Below are 20,418 nucleotides of genomic sequence, written 5' to 3' on the forward strand. Positions count from 1 at the left end.
TCAAACAAAATTCACATCATTCCAATGATAATCATTAATAAGGTTCAAATACCAATAAACCTGATTCCGATCATCCGAATCTCTAATCACCCAACCATAATCAATTTCAATCAATCTAATCAATTCGAATGTCAAACTAATCGAAAGACCTTCACTCTGTGCCATTTCAATCGTTTGAATCCTTCCCATTGGATTATCTTCAAGTAATCTAATTAACCTTTTCCCAAACACTTCACTTTCATAATACGATGTATTTAAAACTTTTAAACCGGATTTCAAAGTTAATAATCTGATTTTAGGTTCCGTATAAATCGGTAAACGTTCACAAGCTAATAAAAAGTCTCGAGGTGAAAGTAATGCTATATTCAAAGGCCAAACAGAAAAAAAAATCAACCGTTCAATCAATTCACTTTTTTCTTCCTTTTGAAAAAAAAGATTGATCAAATGAACAAAAAAAAATCTTGAGAATGAATTCGAAAAAAACCCTTACCTCCTACACCACGAGCACGATTCCAAAGACACCAAACTTCATCAAGTGAAACGATACCCCTAGCTCCAAGTTTCCCATCTTTCAAACCCAATATCGGATGAGCTCCTCCTCCTCCATCCAATGATCGACTCAACAAACCAGCCAATTCTTTCGACAATTCAATCTCATACCTTTCATCATTTTCCATCATATCTGATGTGATCGCAGGTGTAGGTAAACCAAGTTTAAGTAATGATGATCTGATAATCGTTAGTTTGGATTGATCATTATCTTCATCTGAATTAGTGGATGATTCGAGTGCAGTGAGTTTTGAATTTAAGACTTGTGCCATTTGAACCTATGTTTTGATTTCGTAGCAATCATCTTCATCAGTTTTCTAATCTCCAAAAATCAATCACTCCAATCAAATCAAATCAAATCAAATCAAAGGGAAGGCTTTCGGTTTCAGATTTACCATCTCTTTAGCTTTGGCCATCAAAGCTTCTAAATCCTTTAATCCTTCATTCATTTCAGCTTGTTCAGCTTGAAGTTTCGAATCCATCGATCTCATGATCCCATCAATCCCAATCGCCTTTCCATTTCCTTCGATCGACTTCATTCGATTCGAACATGATCTCCTCCGAGCTGATAACCAAGCTTTAGTTTGTAATGTACTTTTCAACGCATTATAAAATCCTTTATCACCTCCTTTACGAAATGAGAGACGGATATATGAATTGGATGGATACGAAGCCGGTGGGGCTGGTGTGCTGGCACGTGAATGTTGTAAACGGTTCTCATTTTCATTCATCATTGAACTAGTCGAAGGTTTCTTCGTCAGAAAGTGAGGATCAGAGCTCCTTGGTGGTTTCAGAATCGAGTCACAGATCTCACACCGTGTCATAGATGAATGATTGATAAAGGTACAAGTAGGACAAGTTTGTTGAGTAGTAGGTTCATCCAGAGAGCTCGGAATGACGACTTGCTGATTCGAATCATACAGACTAGTGGCCCGAGGAGTGTGTTGAAGAACGTTGGGAGACGATTGGTAAGCCGAAACGGATCGAGGCTTAGAAGAGGATGAAGTAGATCTTGATGGAAGATGATGAGACGAAGGTCTAGGGATCCCACATAATCCACATTGATGAGTCGATAAATTTGAAAACCCACAAACTGAGCAAGTCCAATTTTCAGAAGCTAGATGATGAACGATTTCATTGGATTGGACAGAATGAAAAGTCGGATCAAGTAAAGTGGATGATTGAACAGTCGGTTCACCTAACAAGAGTGTAATCTTGGGTGAACTTTTCAAAAACCCAATCCAATATTCGGTTTGACGAATGAAATTAAGATCGAGAAAACAAGATTGGTGTTGAGGATCGATAGTATCGATATAAATCAATCGATGTGAAGTAAGATACAAATCACCATCTGTTCGATGATCACACTTTTCCTTCCTGTTGAAATTTCAGTTTAAAGATCAAGATGAGTTTAAGATTTAGTCACATGCTCTGGGGTTTTGTGATACACCACTTGGATCAACGAACTCTCGATCTCTCACCCATCATAAAGACCAACTCCAGCTTGATGTTCAATGATTTGTTCTTCTGAAAAGAGTTGAGCTCTAACCGTTTGATTGGAAGTGTTGATGGGACGTAATCGATGCATGAAGATGAGTTGTTTCGATGAGATGAAAAAGGTTTCTTGATGTCTTTCTTTGTTTGATTAGATTCGATAAGATATCTTGAGAGTTCTTTAATCGGATTCACCCAAGCACTTTAGATTTCTTCTATGAGAAAGGACAACTTGAGATGATGATTCGATGAAATGAGAATGGTTAAATGATACGTAAATGATGAATTAGTGATTTACAAAATGGTCAACTCCGCTCATTTCACGTGTAGTGTACGATCGATGACGTCATAGGTCTCAAAGTGTGAACCTCTTCGTGAAATCATGTCAATCTTCATTAGCCACAGCCAACTTCAAAACAAAATCACACTCAATTTCACCACAGCGGCTAACTGCTAGCTCAATGTCTATATACCATTTCATTCATTCATCCTACATACCACACTCCATCCAACTATATTCATTCCAAACTTCATAAAATCTTCTGCCATGGTATTATATAACATCACCCAACAATTCAGAATCGTAAATCAAGATCTAAGAATATTAAAACTTTATACATTTTTTGATTACCTCATGCAAATTTTCAAAAACTTCATTTTAAAGATACAAACAAACAAAAAAAAACACAAAACACACATTTTACATAAGAAAGATAAGTAGTAATATGATTATGAAAAAAAAAACATTGGTATGATGATGATTATATACTAAAACAAAATAAAAAAATTCTCTTGATGATAATGAAAAAAAAAAACAAAAAAACACCCTTTGAGACCGAAACCATCTCTACCCAAAAAAAAAAAATTAAAACATCATTACAATCAAGTAAAAAAACACTTTCTTTAACTTCTTTAATTTACATAGTATATAAGAAAACAATCAAAAAATCATGATGAAATAAAATCATGATAAAATAAAATCATGATAAAATAAAACCATGATGAAATAAAATCATGATGAAATAAAATCATGATAAAATAAAATCATGATGAAATAAAACCATGATGAAATAATTTCTTTTTGGATTTTCAAAGTACCTTAATTAAATTTGATGATTTAACTTTAATTCTACAATTACATTCCATTTCTCTTCCCAAAGTTTATGATTTGAAATCTCTTGACCATCAAGACTACTACTACTCATAACTTTTTCCAATGTTTTATATCGGTTTAATAAACTTTCTCTTTCGATTTCTAATTCTTTTAAATACTCTACAGCTTTTAAATTCAACCAAAACCCAATCAGAATTTCATGCAACATTTTTTTTGGGGGCGGGGGGTTATAGAAAGTTTTTGGAATGAAAAGACAAACTTTTAGCTAAAACGATGGCTTCTGATTTAGATCCAGATTTCGGATTATCTTCTTCAAGTGAATTTGCCAGATGAGTGGGTCCAGAGTTTAAAGATCCATTCGATTTCTTTCGTTTCTTTTTTCCACTTAATCTTTCTTCTTCTTCTTTCCAATCTGTATTAGAATAACTTAAACTAGGTACAACTGAACATAACTTATCATATCCTTGTCTAATAGCTGCTCTCCTCTATATAAAAAAAGAGAAAACCAAAAAAGTCAATTTTTTCAGTTGAAAGATGGGTTGAAGATCTCTTACTTTTTGTTCACTTGCTATATGATTCGCTCGTTTTTGTTCTTGACTTAGTAAACCTGGTTTATCTTTCTTTAAAACAGAAGCTGGAACTGCCAAGATCATATTCCGTTCGAGAGATTGATGATGATTAAAAGCTTGATGATGATGTGAATGATGAGTATTCAGATTAGATGGTGGATGTTGTGGTTGTTGAAAAGATTGATTAGTATGATTCGAATGATTAGAAGAAGAATTAGATGAAGAAGAAGAAGAAGAAGGAATTCGATCTGGATAGAGGATTGATGGATTAGGTTGATGAATCAAATGATTCGAACTGGTTCTGGTTTGTTTGGGTTTAAGGGTCGGATAGATTGATGAATCTAATGATTGATGGTGTCGATGTTTTTGTAATAGTTGTTGTGAGTTTAGTTTTTCATTGGGATTGAAGCTGGTCGGATTGAATTTGGTGGGATGATAATTGATAGGTTTATCGATCCATGGAGTTGATGAAACTGATTGATGGGTTTTGAGTTGATCAAACGAACTTGAAGGGTTCTGGTTTGTGGTTGAGATTAAAGAAAAAGCTGGTAAATCAGATTGATGGTGATGATAGGATTCATTAGACTTTTGTGAAGGCTTGTATGATGATTGTTCTAAAGTTGAGAATTGATTGGGATTTGATGGATTGATTTGATTTTGAGATTGATGAGATTGATTCTGAGAATGTGATTGATTTTGAGAATGTGATTGAGATTGATATTTAGGTTGAGATTGAGATAAAGTTGAATAAAGTTGATTAGGTTCGAATTCGATTTGAAGTGGATTTGAAGGATTTGATCGATTGAATTGAAGATGAGAATGAGATTTTAAAGGTGAATTCCAATTTGATTGATAATTGATATTTGAAGGTTGAAAGCTCGAATTAGGATTATTGAAATTGATCATTTTTGAATGAGAATGAGGTGATAAAGTTGAAGTATGATCTGATAAATTCTTTATGATTGGATCTTCATCAAATTCAGTTAAGAACCCTTGAATTGATTTTGATTCAGATGGTGAAAAGATTGAATTTTGATGGAAAGTGGTGGATTGGTTAGCTTGGATGTTAGTCATGGTGGATTGGTTGGGTTTTATAATGAAATGATCAGATGAGATTGGGGTTAGTGATTTGATTTGTTCTTCGTAATCGATTTCGTCGGTTGGGGTTCTTTAAATTGGTAAATTCGTAAATCGGTAAATTCATAATCTTCTTCACAAATCAAATATCACAACCATCGCTCAGCTGTCGGTACGCATACATACGGGAATAGGACCACTCAAGGCTTTCGGATAATAGTACTCGGGTACCCAAGAACCTTTAAAGCATATCGACATTCTTATCAAAAGATGACTTGATTACCTCTTTTCGAAAATGTCAGTACAAGAAAGCTTTGGAGCTACACAATCAGATCAAAAGATGAATTTCCTAATTCCCAATTTAAAATTCTAGTTTCCCGAATTCTTTCGATTTAAACATGAATTTCCTAAAATATATGCTATTTAACTCAAGATGGAAGATCAATTAATCATATATACATTGGGGTAAATGGTCGATCAAGATCCTCATCTAGAACTGAAGATAAAGAGAACTTTCGATTTGACTCCTTTCATCTTTTACTGACTCTCTTTTGTTAGTCAAGGGAGTTTGGAGGAATAGAAAACCAGCCAGACAATTCATCAAACGGACACTTCTACCTTCTTGCTATCCTTTTGAGCAAAGATGGAAATTTTAGTTTAAACAGAAAATCAACCAAGCGTGACGAGCGTAAGGATCAACGTATGTCGATAAAAGGTTTATGTATTTTGAGAAAATTCGACCCGTATCGTGAAAGAAACTTTGAGAAGAAGGAAGACAAACTTTGACATGCGATGCTAACATCAGAACAACATGTGAAGCGGAACAAGGAATCCAATTGCCGTGAAAGAACAGAGAAGGTGTGATTCCCGGGCAGGCGTCGACCTCAAAAAAGTATTGTATGTGGTAGTATAGAACTGTGATTGACTGGGGCTCATCACCACTGCCAGTTGCAGAGTACTCCACAGGCTTATCATGATTGGTCTTGAATCACATTTAGATGGTGATCTTAAAACCAATAAGGCAAATTCTATACATCTTTCTTTCTCATAAACACTTGCTTGTAGAAAACATAAAACCCTCAGACTTCAAGTCCTTTCCACCATCTAAAATATTCTCTTCAAGTTCCAATCCTTCAACCCCTAACTTTCATCAAGAGTATACATACATCATGATGGGATGGATTGATACCCTTTGTCTTTCCATGTAAAACCCACTCTTGAAACTCTTTCAATAGGATTTCAACCATTGTGTTGGTCAAACATTGATAGATTTCCTTATTTTAATACTTCACAAACTTTTCATCTCGAATTGAACATATGGTTTTCTTGATGATTTTCAAATTAGTTTCATATGATATGATCATCAAGCTAAAAAGTGTAAAGCTAATATTTCAAGTATTCTGATATATGACAGAACCTTTTGATTTTTTGCATGTCTTCAAGAAAACAACACTAAAAAAAACTTTCATTCAAACTTAAAGGTCTTCAATATCTCTTAAATCAGTTACTGCTCCATGAGATGCATCAGCCACTAAACGTTGATATTTATATAATGTACCACTCGTCACTTTCAGCGGTGTAGGTTTCCATCCGATCCTACGTTTCGATAATTCTTCATCACTTACTTCCACTTCAATCGTATTGGCTTCAGCATCAATACAAATCATCTATGCAGAAAAAAAACCACAGATCATCTTCCATCAGTTTGGTTCAATAGTTATGTTTCACTTTTGGCTTTTCTACTCACATCTCCATCTTTCACTAATCCAATCGCTCCACCTTTGACTGCTTCAGGTACGACATGTCCAATACAGAAGCCGTGAGTTCTGATAATCAGATAGATTGAAATAGATGATTAATTTGATCAATATCACACACATCAAACCGAAGAGACTGATAGCTGACAAGGGGAAGCAACGCAAATCAACTCACCCTCCACTGAATCGACCATCTGTCACACATGCAACGTCATAACCTAATCCAGCCCCCATGATCATACTCGTAGCTATAACAGTTGAAGGTGAGTGAGTTCCATACAACCAATCTCACTCCAGAAAAAAACTCAAAACCCTCACGCACGTTTTAACATCTCAGGCATTCCAGGTCCACCTACTGGTCCTAAACCCCTCAAAACGACCACCGTCTTAACACCTTTAACAATCGTACCATTTTCAATAGCTTCAATCAAACCAGCTTCAGTTTCGAAAACTCTAGCTAGACCTCTAAACCTAAGACCTTCTTTTCCCGTAATCTTAGCCACCGCACCACCAGGTGCTAAATTACCTTTTAAGATTCGAATATGACCTGTAGGTTTGATAGGAGAATTGATAGGATGAATCACATCTTGATCATCTTTTAAAGATTTCACTTTAGATAGGTTTTCAGCTAAAGTTTTGCCTGTTACTGTCATTTGATCACCATCTATCATCTTGTTTTCTAAAAGGTATTTAAGAATAGCTATTAAAGAGATCGTAAGTGATTATGAAACTTTAGGAATTGCAAGATCAAGTGTCTGGTTCTTACCTGGAATACCACCGATCTTATAAACGTCTTCCATCACATATTTTCCTGATGGTTTCAAATCAGCTAAGAATGGGGTTCGATCAGAAACTGATTGGAAATCATCAATCGTTAATTTAATTCCAACTGAATGAGCGATAGCAATAAGATGTAAAACAGCATTGGTAGAACCACCCAAAACCATGATCAAAACCTATTTGAAAAAAATAGAATCAATCAATCAATCAACTAACCCCCAAAAAAAAGACGAATTTCTTTTGAGGGATTGATGTATGAAGAGAGTTAACTTACCATTGCATTTTCAAATGCAGCTCGTGTCATTATATCACGTGGTTTTAAATCTAATTCTAATAAGTTTTTCATCACTTCTCCAATCGAATCACATTCTTCTAATTTCTCTGGATATTCTGCTGGAAAACTTGATGAACCTGGTAAAGTCATACCTAAAGCTTCAGAAGCTGATGCCATTGTACTAATCGAAAAAGCAAGAAAAAAAATAAAAGAAGAAAGACATCAGTTTAAAAATTAAATACGATTGATTTCGGTGTGAGGTTTTGGTTTGGTGGAAAAGAAGATGGGTTTACTTTGCAGTATACATTCCACCACAAGCACCAGGACCAGGACAAGCATTACGAATGGTATCTAATCTTATAGATTCGGCTTGAGAAGTTTGACCATCTGAAACGAATTTTCCATAAGATTGAAAAGCGCTAACGATATCTAATTGACCGACAGAAGCACAATAACCCGGTTTGATAGTCCCACCATAAACCATCAAGCCTGGTCTATTAAGTCTACCAAGAGCCATGAGAGTACCTGGCATATTCCTAAAAAAAATCACAAAACAAAGAGAGCATGAGAAGGGAAAAAAATCAGTTTGAGGGTGTTTGAGAGAGGGATGGTGTGAGATCACTGACTTATCACAACCTGGTACGACTACCATCCCATCATGCCAATGACCACCAGCAGCACTTTCTACACTATCAGCAATCAAATCTCGACTAGGTAAACTATATCTCATTCCATCTGTTCCCATACTGATCCCATCACTAACACCCACAGTACCGTATTGATAACCGATGAGACCAGCTTTGGCAATAGATTGTTTGATCCTTTGACCTAATCCTAATAAATGACCATTACATGGATTACCTTCATACCTATGCATGATGGTGATGGTGATGGTGATTGTAGAAGAAATTCGATGGAGATTAGATTGATGAGGAAAGGTTAGAAAAGAATCGAGAAAGAAAGAATTAAAACTTACCTACCAAACACTTGCTACACCGATCATAGGTTTTTGTAAATCAGCTTGAGAATCTACACCTTCTGTAGCATACAACATGGCCTTTCCAAGAAAAAAAGACAAAAGACAAAAGTTAGTGTTTTTTGATTTGATTGTTTAGAATATGGTTTGTAAAACTTACTTGACTTGCACCTTGATCTTTGGGTTGAGTGATCATCCTAGAATACTTATTGAGAGTTGATTTAGAAGTAGAAGTTGATGAAAAGCTTGTATTGAACATCCTTGGAGTGTTTGATGAGATTGAAGATAATGTTGGTCTCATGATGAATGAATGTTTTGAATTGAGAGTGTTTGAAATGAGAATGAATTTTGCTGAGCCAACAATTCCAATGGGAATCTGAAGAATTTGTGAAAAAAAATTAAAAAAAAGTTGAAACCTAATTGGTGTGAACTTGAAATTTTCATTCAGTTTCTTCAATCGAATTCGAATCCATACCTCACAATTACTACAACATACATTTCAAGAGAACTATGATCGAACATCCAAATCAATTCGAGGATGCATTAGAGGAAGATGAAGTAGAACAAGATATCGATTTATCAAGATTATCAATTCTAACCAAACCAAATCCAATTCAACCGATTTCAAATCTAATCACCAAAGAAAAACTAGAAGAAGAAATCAGTACATCTGATGAAGAATTGATATTCGAAGACGAAGAAGAAGAAGATGAAGCAGAAGAAGAAGAAGAAGAAGGATTTATAGAAGAAGATTTCGATGCAGTGGATGGTCAAGATTGGGAAACCTTAGCAGGAGGTAAACCAACTCTTTCATTCTCTCAAAAAGACACACACTCTCAACTTGAATCTCATCCAATTTGTTTTGATCATAGATTTAACCAAACGATACAATCGATTACGCCAAACTGTTGTAGCCACTCAGTCTCATCGACCTACACCTCAAACGAATTTATTAAACCCTAAACCCAATCCAACAGATCGATCAAGAATCTTACCAGCAACCAATCAATGCAAACCTACTCAACTCAATACGACTTCATCTAACATTAAAACTATTAGATCAGATAAAGTTACTGATCAATTGATTTCACTTTCATCAAAGTATTCTAGTAAGATCAGTTTAGGTGATTTGAATTCGACTTCGACTCGTAAAGGAGGATTCGAAAGATTAAATCATACAGATCGATCAGATCGAGCTACCAACGAACAAGTCTTAGATCCTCGTACTCGTTTAGTCTTATTTAAAATGTTAGGTAGAGCTTTATTAGATCGAATCGAAGGTTGTATCTCAACAGGAAAAGAAGCCAATGTATATCATGCCATCTCTCTTATAGATCATTTCTCAGGTCAATCAAAACCCATCAGTTTAGCATTAAAGATTTATAAAACTTCGATTTTGGTTTTTAAAGATCGAGATCGATATGTGACTGGTGAATTTAGATTTAGATCAGGTTATGCGAAAAAGAATCCAAGAAAGATGGTCAGGTTATGGGCCGAAAAAGAGTTACGGAATTTGAAAAGATTAGCTGAAAAGAAAATTAGGTGTCCTAGAGTATTGGAAGTTAGATCTAATGTTTTAGTGATGGAATTCTTGGCTTTAGAAAATGATGAAGAAGATGACTGTATGGAAGGTAGTTGGAAACCTAGTCCTAGACTTAAGGATGCTCGATTACCTAACCTTGGTCAAGGATTAGAAGAATTGTATTGGGAGTTGATGGCTATGGTTAGGATCATGTATCAACAATGTAAATTGGTACATGCCGATCTTAGTGAATATAACATTCTGTGAGTCATCTTCGTATCTAATCTTTTTCGTAAGCAAATCCTAGGATTGAAAACTTACTTTTTGATTTGCATTTCCCAGATATCATCGGGGTCATCTTTATATCATTGATGTCTCTCAATCAGTCGAACACGATCATCCATCATCTTTTGATTTCCTACGATCAGATTTAACAAACGTAGATCAATTTTTTTCAAAACTAGGTGTCAAAACCCTTGGCCTAAAGAAATCATTTGAATTTACAACTGAGAAAAGATCCAATTCCGTCGAAACTGAAGAAGAATTAATCGAATTGATTAAAGAGTTGATAGATTCAAATGATCAGATTGAAGAACAAGAGGATCATCATGATGAAGTTAATCAAAGTAATCATGAAGAAATCTTTAGACAAGCTTATATACCTCGTACACTTAATGAAGTTTATGATGCTGAAAGAGATGTAGAATTGATTTTGAAAGGGAAAAGTGAAGATTTGATTTATAAGAATCTAACTGGTTTGAATATTAAAGAGATTGAAAAAGAAGAAGAAGAAGAAATTGAATTAAATGAACAAGTGATTGAAGAAGAAGATGAGGAAGACGACGACGAAAATGATGAAGATGAGAATGGATTTGAAAGTAAAGGACCTAAAGGATTTAAATTTGAAGATAAAGAAACGAAAAAAGAAAGAAAAGCTTTAGTTAAAGAAGCACAAAGGATCAAAAGAAAAGAAAAAATACCTAAATCTGTAAAGAAAAGACAAGTGTCTAAGACATCTGGAAAAAGATGATGATTTATGATTTTTTTCTTATTTTAGTTTGCAGTTTGGGTTTTATTCTTGGATTTCTTGAATTTTGTTTTTTTTTCTTTGTGTAATTGATTTCTGAAGGTGCAAATTGATGAAAAGCATATACTGTTACAGATGTATATGATTGGATTTTAGATTTCAGTGAATGATAAATCTTGATATTCGAGAGAAAAAAGTCAATCAAGATCTGAAAGATAGTTTTGATTGGTTATGATTTGAAAATTTTAGGAATCAGAATGAAGGGGTACCTGAGCCTTTTGTTAATCAACTCGATCCTCGACCATATTTGAGCGGCTCAGATTGTATTTGACATGCATTTGTATCATCCCAGTCACATGACCATGTATCTATTGGGTTGAGTTGTCACTATCTCTTATACCGACATCACTAACAGGTGTTGCAAATATTCCCCACTTAAGTCAGTGGCAAATGACTGCGTGGCCTTCCGCTTGCCATAACTCAAGATCCTATGGAGCTACCAACATGACTGAAACTTTATGAAATCCTCAAAAGATGTGATCCATCAACACTAGATGAATGAAGAGGGCAATCTGAAACTCACCCCGGTTCATGTTGAAAGGTAAAGGTAAAATGGGCTCCTTGCGCAATCATAACTTACATCATATCTTATTTGATTGGCATATCTTACACCGAGTACAGTCATGTTGATGACACAAATGGTAATAAAACTCTTCACTTGAAAAACATCGAAATCTCATGAAAACATCGGAGATCACGATGTGATTCTAAGCATAACTTTAACACAATCCTTAAGTAAATTAAAATTAGAGCTAAAACAGCGCAACATATAAAAATACTAAGAACAATCCACACACAGACACTTCTTGAAAAATAAGTTGAAACAACGGATGGAAGTACGGAAAGAAAGGAAGAAATTGTGTCAGGTGAAATACTAATGAATCGGATGATATAGCTGAAAGAGAAAGATAAAGCTCAAGACAAGGGAGAATGCTGCATTATGAGCTTGATGATCATGTGATGAGCTTCTAAAATGGAAAAATAATGTTGATACAAAAGGTGTTGAACGTGACAGGAGGCACTAAAGTCGGTTGCATCCTCATCCGATAAGTCTTGTCCTCATTTCGCCTTTCGCCCCTGTCAAGACTTCTTTCTCAATCCATGCTGGATGTGATTGTCTCATATAAGACGCGTGGCCTTAAGATAGACGGCGGCTTCAAGCTCCTTAAGAGCTTTTCTGAACTCGTCTATTTGGCTATTATCATTCCAAGACCCGTCGTGAACTAATTTGTGAACTATTGTGTGAAAACTCCAGATACCGCTTTCCGAATCCACGCGTGGGCTCGGTCCATGACGGCGAAGAAGACGGTATAGCGTCATGTCGTCGTTTTTGAAAGAGATCAGGTGAAGGATATATTCTATCAGGGTGTCATCTGTTGCCCAGCTGTGAAGGCTAGGTCCCGCTTGAAGTTTTGATGCCTTCTTAAAAATATCGAATAAGATATGATGAACTACGACTTCTCTAAGTTCTTTAGACTCTCCAGAGAAATAGTGTCTTTCAGTCTCAATCTCTGAAAGCACGCCTTTTTCGATCAAAATATTTGCAAGATACTCTCTATGTCTCTTTGCTAATAGTTTTTCGTCTTGAATCAATTTGAAAAGACAAGCTCATGAGTGATTGGTATCAAATACGGCAGCATATTTAGATGGACTTACTTTTAAGAAAGAAGATAGGCTCTAAAACCTCTCCTTCAACCCAAATCCGTTTCATTTGATCAAGCCGATACTTTTTCAACATCGGAGAGATTTTCAAGATCATCTGTGGGTATCTATCCAGTCGGAGCTCGAAGGGCCCATACATCTCGCGGTTGCTCTTGAATAACAAGTGAAGTGCTCTAAAGAACCTCCCTACTTGAGGAATCGACAGTTCTTCTTGGTTCAAGATATCCAAGACCTCGAGGATTTGACGTTCATTGATGGTTTTTGTGTTCTTAATAATTTCTAAAAGACTGATGGACTTAGGAGATAGTTTGTTTTCTGCAAGCTGAAAACTCATGTCAGCCTCAAGTATTACTTCGCGTATTTCTTTTGTTTCAGTTAATTGCTTGAATTGTAGATAACTCTCGTGATTATATTCCTCGAGATGTAATATCATTCTAATGGTGTTGTGCTCTTCATTCCGTTGACGCAACGTTAGTGTTTCTGGGTCTTGCAGATGTTCTACAAGCAATTTCATCAATGATGAGGTTTTTTCAGAATCCGTAGGATCCTTCAAGTTGATGAACGCGAGAAAAAGTGTTCGAAACTCTGTCGATGTCTTGGCAATCTGTTCATTGATAATATGCACTACCGATTCCCTTCGAATCGCCTCATGAATAACTGGCATGAATAGAAGATGATTAGATCCCACACATACACTTGCTAATCATGACTCACCTGGTATGGATGGATCTAGTGTGGGAGGGGAGTGCAACCACATCCTTTGAGCCACCCTTCCTAAGTCTTCACCTGCGGAATGACATCCATGTTCAAAACAATCACGGTCTCAGCTATCGACAGATGATTCTACTGAAAGATTAAAGAGCTCACCTTGCAGAAAATATTCAAGAAAATGACCCCGGGGCCTACCCAAGTCGTTGGCTGTCCAGGAGCGGGGAATTGTAAAGTCTCTCGTCTCTGGAATTTGAGATTTGAGGTATGACAGTACCCCAACAGACCAAATCCTCTCCGCTGAATTCAGAGAATCGCTCTGAAGAGACATATAAAATAGATTGATTGTAGATTCTATATGTTTTGTTTCACCATGAAATTGAGTAATCTGTGGAGGAAGATCGAAGAGAGGGCCATATGCCAGGACAGCTTTGGCCATTTTTCTTACTTCAGGGGACCGGGAAGATTGATCAGCCTTTTGAGCAATATCATAACAGATCTCCCATCTGGCCAAAACTTTATTTTCAAGTGTAGTTTTGCCGGTGAAAACCTTTTTGTAGGTTCCTTTTGCGACCTTGAAGAAAGATTTGCCATTTCCAACATTGGTCTTCTTTTTTCCCAATTGGAGATTCGTTGAAGGATCTTTTAAGAAAAGAGTCTCGGGATCCCCATGGTTTATTTCAGGTATTTTTTCGTAGGATCGACCCAGACGTGATCCAAGGAGAGGTTTGCTCGAAGGAAGCGCAGAGAGGATTATCAAAATCAGGTAAAATGAGAGGAGATGCTTGCGCGCCATTATCAGACTCCAGAATATTGAGGTCAAGTGAAGTAATCAAGAATATGGCTAGAGACAAACTCGATCGACCAGTGCCTGGCGCCTTGAAAATCTTGTATTTTATCGTCTGATCTGAGAGGTATGTTAGCTAGACCAAACAGTAAGGTCAAACCTTTCTCAAACATCAGCATAACCTCGCTAGACACGAGCTGCTGATGACTTTTGATGAAACGCTGCTCAAATGGATGTGAGAAGTGCAGTTGGACTTGAGCTACTTCCTCTTTCGCGTATCCTAATTTCATGTTTTGTTTCATTTTATCCCCTTCAAGTAGCTTCAAATGTGTCGTTGCTGGTGGGTGAGATCCGAACTAGAGAACCGCCTCCTGCGACCCTTGGTATTCCGCGTTTCATAGAATAGAAGAAATAGTAATTGCTCATGAAGTCTCTATATTCTGATTTGAATAGTTTCTATCTCGCTGTCAAACACATCCAAACACATCACAGGGTGATCTCACCTTAAGAGAATGATTTTTTATGAAGGATCTTCAGCAACAAAGTGAAAACGTGTACAGATGGAGATCATCTCAATAGTCAGGAATACAACAATCTGTTCAAACTCATCCTACGTCATCATTCAAGGTCTGCTATAAGACGTGGCAAAAGTCAAGTCCTATTTGGAGATCAGGAGGTGGTTGAAGATGAAAATGTAACCTCAAGTAGATCAAAATTAAAGCCAGAGCAGCGCAAATGACAAGAATACTGGGAACAATCCATGTACAGCCACCTCTTCAGAATCTGAAATGTATGAGAAAAATTTAGAAAGAAATCCTGAGAGGAATTAATGATAAGTAATATGATGATAGTCAGATATTTTAGCTGAGAAAAATAAGAAAGAAGACAAAGCTCGACTCGTTAAGATAGAAGGTTGTAAATGTCGGACAAGGGGGATTGTCAGACTATAAGCTTGATGATATAAAGAACTCATTTGACTGGATAATACTAGTGACCCGAGCAGCGGGTAGTGAGGAAGAGAAGTGTTGAAGATGTTTGAAGAGCTGTCACGTCTTGCACAAACTAGTAATCTTCGTGATTTACATCCTCATCCGATGATTCCAAAGTCTTTTCCTCACTTCACCCTTTCCCTCTGTTGTCACTTCTTCTCGACCACATAGTAGATGTAGTGGTTTTCTCAACTGATAATCATCTCCCCAAAAAATAGGTATGCTTCAGGCTTTCCAAGACCTGTCCAGAGCTCATCCAGTGTCCTTGTTTGTCCCAAGTCCCACCGTGAACAAATGCCTTTACTAGTCGCCTAGCTTCTTCACTTTCCAAAGACCCTCTTGCGCCATGAAGATTATGAAGCTTGCGAAACATTTTCCCATCGTCGTACCTGGAAGATAAAAGATGAATGATATAATCTACCAGTATGCCATCTGTGTCCGGGTTGTGCTTGAGTGATTCCGCTTGGAGGCTCAACCTACGGGAAATCCCGTCCAAGATGTGATTAACCACGCGCACCTGGAGCTCTCCAGGCGAATAGTAAGCTTAACTAAGCCCCTCTCGCGCGGCTGCGTCCGCGCCCCCGCGCGAGAGGGGCTTAGTTAAGCTTAGGCGAATAGTGTCTTTCGGTCTCGCTCTCTGAAATCACGCCTTTTTCAATCAAAACATTCGCAAGATCATTTCTATACTTCTTTGCTGACAGTTGTGCGTCTTCAATCGATCCAAAAAGAGAAGGTCATGAATGATTAGTATCACATATTGAAGTATATCTAGATTGGCGTACTTCTAACCAAGACGTAAGTCTCTAACATTTCCCATGTAAACGACTTTTGGTTCATCTGACCGAAACGATACTTCACTAACGTCCGGGACACTTCTGAAATCACCTCAGGGTTCGAGTACCTCTCCAATTGGAGTTTAAAGGCGTTATACATTCCCCCGTTGCCCATGAATACTAAGTTGAGTACTCTAAAGAACCTTCCTAGTCGAGAAACCGACATATGTTCATCTTTCAAGATATCAAAGATCTTTGGGATTTGATGTTCATTGGCAGTCTTTGTCTTTCGAAAATCTTCCAAAAGAAATCTGAAGCTTGGAGATAGTCCTTCTTCTGCGAGTTGAAAACTTGTGTCACCCTCAAGTATCTTTTCGCGGAAACGATTTGTTCTAGCCAATTCTTTAAACTGTAGATAGCTCTCGACGTTATATTCCTCGAGATGTAATATCATTCTAGTCGTGTTGTCCTCTTCATCAAACAGATTCCATGGCCCTGTTGTTTTTTCCAGATGATCGAAAAGCAATTTCATCAATGATGAGGCTTTTTTAGAATCCATTGGTGTTTCCAAGTTGATAAACGCCAAATAAAGTGCTCCAAACTCTGGTGATGGTTTAAGGGGGGCCTTGGCCATCTGTTCTTTGATAAGATGCACTATCGATTCCCTTCGAATTGCCTCCTGAATGACTAAGATCGATAGAAGATAATGAGATTTCACACATAAACAGCCTAGTTGTGACTTGCTACTCACCTGGATTGGTTGTCTCTAGTTTGGGAGGGGATTCTGACCACATCTTCTGAGCTACTGTTTCTAAGTCTTTGTCTGATCAATTTCGTCGAAATACAAAACAATCGCGATCTCAGTTATTTATAGGCCATTCGATTGAAAGTTATTTTAGCTGACCTTGCAGAAAATATTCAAGATATTGACCCCGAAGCCTACCCAAATCTTTAGCCGTCCAGGAGCGGGGAATCGCAAATTCTCTAAGCTCTGGTATTTGAGATTTTAGGTGTGATAGTACCCCAACAGACCAAATCCTCTCTGCTGTATTCAGAGAATCACTCTGAAGGAACATATAGAAAAGATTGATTGTAGACGTTATATGTTTTGTTTGATCTTGAGGAAGGATTCCATGAATGTCGAATTGAGTGCCGTATGCCGCGATAGCTTCGGCCATCTCTTTTACTTCGGGGGAAGCGGAGGATTTAGCTTTTTGAGATATTTCATACCATACTTCCCAGCCGGTCCCATGTCTACTGTCAGGAGTTTGAGTTTGGGTGCTAAAAATCGGAGTGAAGCCGGTCTTGACGATAGATTTGCCATTTTGGGTGTTGGCCTTCTGTTTTGCCAATTGGAAATCTGTGAAAGACTCTTCTAGAAGAAAAGTTTCGGGATCGTTAGGGTCTGCCTGAGGTAATCTCTTGTAAGGCGTATTCAAAAGTGGTTCATATAGCGGTCTGACCCAAGGAAGAGTGTCAAATGCAGGGAGTATTATCAAAATCAGGTAGAGTGAGAGGAAATGATTGCGCGCCATTATACGGGTTCTGGAAGATTGCGGTCAGGTGGATTAATTCAGAATACGACTTGGGGACAAACTGCAGCGTCTGGAGCCTTAAGACTCTCGTATTTCATGGTCTGATACAAAGAGGTATGTTAGCTAGACGAGACAGACGCTCAATATTTCTTAAAGCTCAAGACAATCTTGCTAGGCACGAGCTAACAGTGAATGTTGATGAAACTCCGCTCAATAGATGTAGTATATAAAGCAAAGCTGATAGTTTTCGGGCAGTTGAGGATGGATTCAAGTGTGGAATATCTTGAACGGCCGAGTAGATTGGATTTGAACACACAATTCCTCCGAGCCCCTCCGAGCCCCTCCGAGCCCAACGGCCTGGTGTTAAGCTAGTGCTATTTGTGGCTACCATTCCGATTGAGAAGACATGCTGATACCTGCAACACTTTTCTAAGCCGCTTGCCATAGAGAACCCCTGCACTTAGTCAAGTTAGCACTTTTTCAGGGATCCGTATCGATCTGACAAGTGTCTGCTACAATTATTGAATGGATATGACTTGAACTACTTGCTTACTCGCGCGTCTTTATTTCATGTTTCATCTCATCTTTATGACCTCCAAATGCGCTGTTGCTGGTGTTGAGATCTTGATTACCAGAACCGTCTGCTACACTTGACCTTCCCCAGCTCGTGGGATTGATGAATCATCATCAGTATTCGACTTTTGCCTCGTCAGGTAGAATATGTTGAATGGTTGGATAGAGCTCACCGGTGGTAAAGCTCCCAACTAAAGCCCCTCCCGCGGCCGCGTCCGCGACCTCGAAGAGGGGCTTACGACGAACTTACTATCTCTGAAACTGATGGCAATAAACTCAGATGAAGAAACAGTTTTTCAATCAAACTCTTTACATGATGATCATTTCATCTGGTGAATAAAACTATCAACACACATATCTTGGTTAGTCTTAGCTAGCTCACTTAAAATGAGGATGTCGATCTCCAAGGAACCCAAAGTTCAAAAATAAAATCCAATACCTCAATCCTCCTGCTGAAAGAATGACTTTCACATCAATTTCACTGAGTCTCATCATCATTCATAAGTATGATATCTAAGTAAAACCTATGAAACTTTACCAAAACCTCTTTACACATTTCTTTTGGAATCTAAATCAATTTTCTTTCATTTTAATCATTCTCAAAATCATTTCGAATCAAATCAAGATTTCTTTTTCATTACGTATGAATCAAAACCAATTAATTTCTTTTTTCAAATATCCCTATATATATATATTATATTTAGATTTTCATTTTTTTTATTCAACTATAAATTTCTTTTTTTTCACAATTTCAAATATTTAAATCTCCTTTTCCATAATCTCATAGAAAAAAAACATCAATCTACCCCATTCATTCGATCAACAAATATCATATATAATATATATATATATACGAAGGACAAAAAAACAACCCAGAAATTAATACTCTAAATGAGGTCCATCATCCTGAGGTCTTCCAGCATATCTAATCAAAGGAACAGAAGGTTCAATTCCATTACTACTTGAATGAGAATGAGATGGATGATAAGGTTGATGATGAGGATGTGGATGAGGATGAGGATGAGGTGGTGGTGGTGGTGGTCCTGATGAATTATTCCAATCTCCATCTGATCTTTGTGAACCTCCTTGCATATAATCTCCATTTCCCCCTCCATTACCATTGTTAAAAGAATTCATGGGCCATGATTGTCGATTCCCTCCACCAACACTTCCTCCACGTCGTCCATCATTTTGTCGGTTTCGATGGTCTCCGCCACGTTGTCGGTTTAAAGGAGCTTGATTTGAAGTTGATGGCGTCCATCGATCACGTCCATTAACATTATTGTTATTATTATTATTATTATGGCCGTGATTGCTGTTATAATTATTGTTATTGTTATTGTTATTTCGATTATATCTTCGATCATTTTGATTTCGAGAACCATTACCATTCCCATTACGCATGTTGTTCGAGTATCCATCTTGACCACCTCCCGGAATATATGTGTCTCGTGGCGGTCGATCAAATTCTCGATGGTTATGGTTAATCGAAGCAATAGAAGATTGAGGTAGCATCGGTGCTGGGGCTGATGCACCATTGAGGACTCCATGAGGTCCGTACAGCGCATTAGGTGGCATATTGGGTTGATGAAGATTGTTATGAAATGTTGAAGCTTTATGGGGTATCGGTTCATTTACACTTGTTTCAACATATGACAACATAGGTCGAGGTGGAAGTGCTAGGTTAGGCTGTCCAGGTAATTGATGAAACGGCTGTGGTCGTGAAGGTGGTTGATTCCGGGAATTCCGAGGTTGATGGTAATGATCATGCGCTGATGATGGGGGTGGTACCATATTACCAGACCTAGGATTTTGATGTGGCATCTTATATCCATTAACGGGTAGCATATTCGTATTCATCTGCTGTCCATATTGATTTGGTTGATCTCGATACGGTAGTGACGGCCCACCCACTCCCTGAGTCAAGTGTAGTGATGGGCCTTGTGTGGGCATCATTCCAGGAGGTTGATGTGGATATGTATTATGCACTTGAAGACCAGGCTGGTTGGATAGCGGAAGTGATGGCGGTACTGAGTGCGTGGAAGCTCTGGGAAGGAAAGACATTGGAGGTGGTGGATTTGCCGGATTTCCCAGAGGTGGGACATGGTTGGGGTGAACATCTGATCTGATCGGAGGTGGATTCATCACCGGAGCCTGTGGATTCTTTGTGCTGCGGAGATACGCCGGCTTGG

The 20,418-nt window shown here is 37.6% G+C and overlaps 6 protein-coding genes across 6 annotated transcripts; 1 reads left to right on the forward strand and 5 right to left on the reverse strand.

The window, feature by feature from the left end:
- MELLADRAFT_112899 (uncharacterized protein) lies at nt 1–2,137 on the reverse strand (the record flags this gene model as incomplete). Its single annotated transcript, XM_007417481.1, has 4 exons — nt 1–359; nt 491–827; nt 945–1,926; nt 2,031–2,137. 4 exons carry the CDS (start codon nt 2,135–2,137, stop codon nt 1–3), a joined length of 1,785 nt encoding a protein of 594 aa, XP_007417543.1.
- A 4,141-nt stretch (nt 2,138–6,278) lies between these two features.
- MELLADRAFT_40368 (uncharacterized protein) lies at nt 6,279–8,849 on the reverse strand (the record flags this gene model as incomplete). The annotated part of the gene is made up of 10 exons (XM_007417417.1): nt 6,279–6,470; nt 6,551–6,629; nt 6,736–6,808; nt 6,883–7,260; nt 7,327–7,516; nt 7,615–7,795; nt 7,908–8,150; nt 8,241–8,483; nt 8,595–8,671; nt 8,751–8,849. The coding sequence occupies 10 exons, from the start codon at nt 8,847–8,849 to the stop codon at nt 6,279–6,281; spliced, it is 1,755 nt and encodes a 584-aa protein (XP_007417479.1).
- Nucleotides 8,850–9,100: 251 nt separating this feature from the next.
- MELLADRAFT_50748 (uncharacterized protein) lies at nt 9,101–11,277 on the forward strand (the record flags this gene model as incomplete). The annotated part of the gene is made up of 4 exons (XM_007417428.1): nt 9,101–9,386; nt 9,463–9,511; nt 9,650–10,375; nt 10,455–11,277. 4 exons carry the CDS (start codon nt 9,101–9,103, stop codon nt 11,140–11,142), a joined length of 1,749 nt encoding a protein of 582 aa, XP_007417490.1.
- Nucleotides 11,278–12,318: 1,041 nt separating this feature from the next.
- Nucleotides 12,319–14,658, reverse strand: MELLADRAFT_94823 (uncharacterized protein; the record flags this gene model as incomplete). Its single annotated transcript, XM_007417460.1, has 5 exons — nt 12,319–12,782; nt 12,856–13,518; nt 13,576–13,647; nt 13,729–14,300; nt 14,426–14,658. 5 exons carry the CDS (start codon nt 14,656–14,658, stop codon nt 12,319–12,321), a joined length of 2,004 nt encoding a protein of 667 aa, XP_007417522.1.
- Nucleotides 14,659–15,435: 777 nt separating this feature from the next.
- Nucleotides 15,436–18,718, reverse strand: MELLADRAFT_112903 (uncharacterized protein; the record flags this gene model as incomplete). The annotated part of the gene is made up of 7 exons (XM_007417480.1): nt 15,436–15,537; nt 15,587–15,821; nt 16,208–16,805; nt 16,870–16,941; nt 17,023–17,576; nt 18,207–18,317; nt 18,609–18,718. The coding sequence occupies 7 exons, from the start codon at nt 18,716–18,718 to the stop codon at nt 15,436–15,438; spliced, it is 1,782 nt and encodes a 593-aa protein (XP_007417542.1).
- Nucleotides 18,719–19,105: 387 nt separating this feature from the next.
- MELLADRAFT_94825 (uncharacterized protein) lies at nt 19,106–20,371 on the reverse strand (the record flags this gene model as incomplete). Its single annotated transcript, XM_007417461.1, has 1 exon — nt 19,106–20,371. The coding sequence occupies one exon, from the start codon at nt 20,369–20,371 to the stop codon at nt 19,106–19,108; it is 1,266 nt and encodes a 421-aa protein (XP_007417523.1).
- Between the last annotated feature and the right edge of the window lie 47 nt (nt 20,372–20,418).

Source organism: Melampsora larici-populina (assembly GCF_000204055.1).
Source record: "Melampsora larici-populina 98AG31 unplaced genomic scaffold MELLAscaffold_73, whole genome shotgun sequence".
NCBI classification, from domain to species: Eukaryota; Fungi; Basidiomycota; class Pucciniomycetes; order Pucciniales; family Melampsoraceae; genus Melampsora; species Melampsora laricis-populina.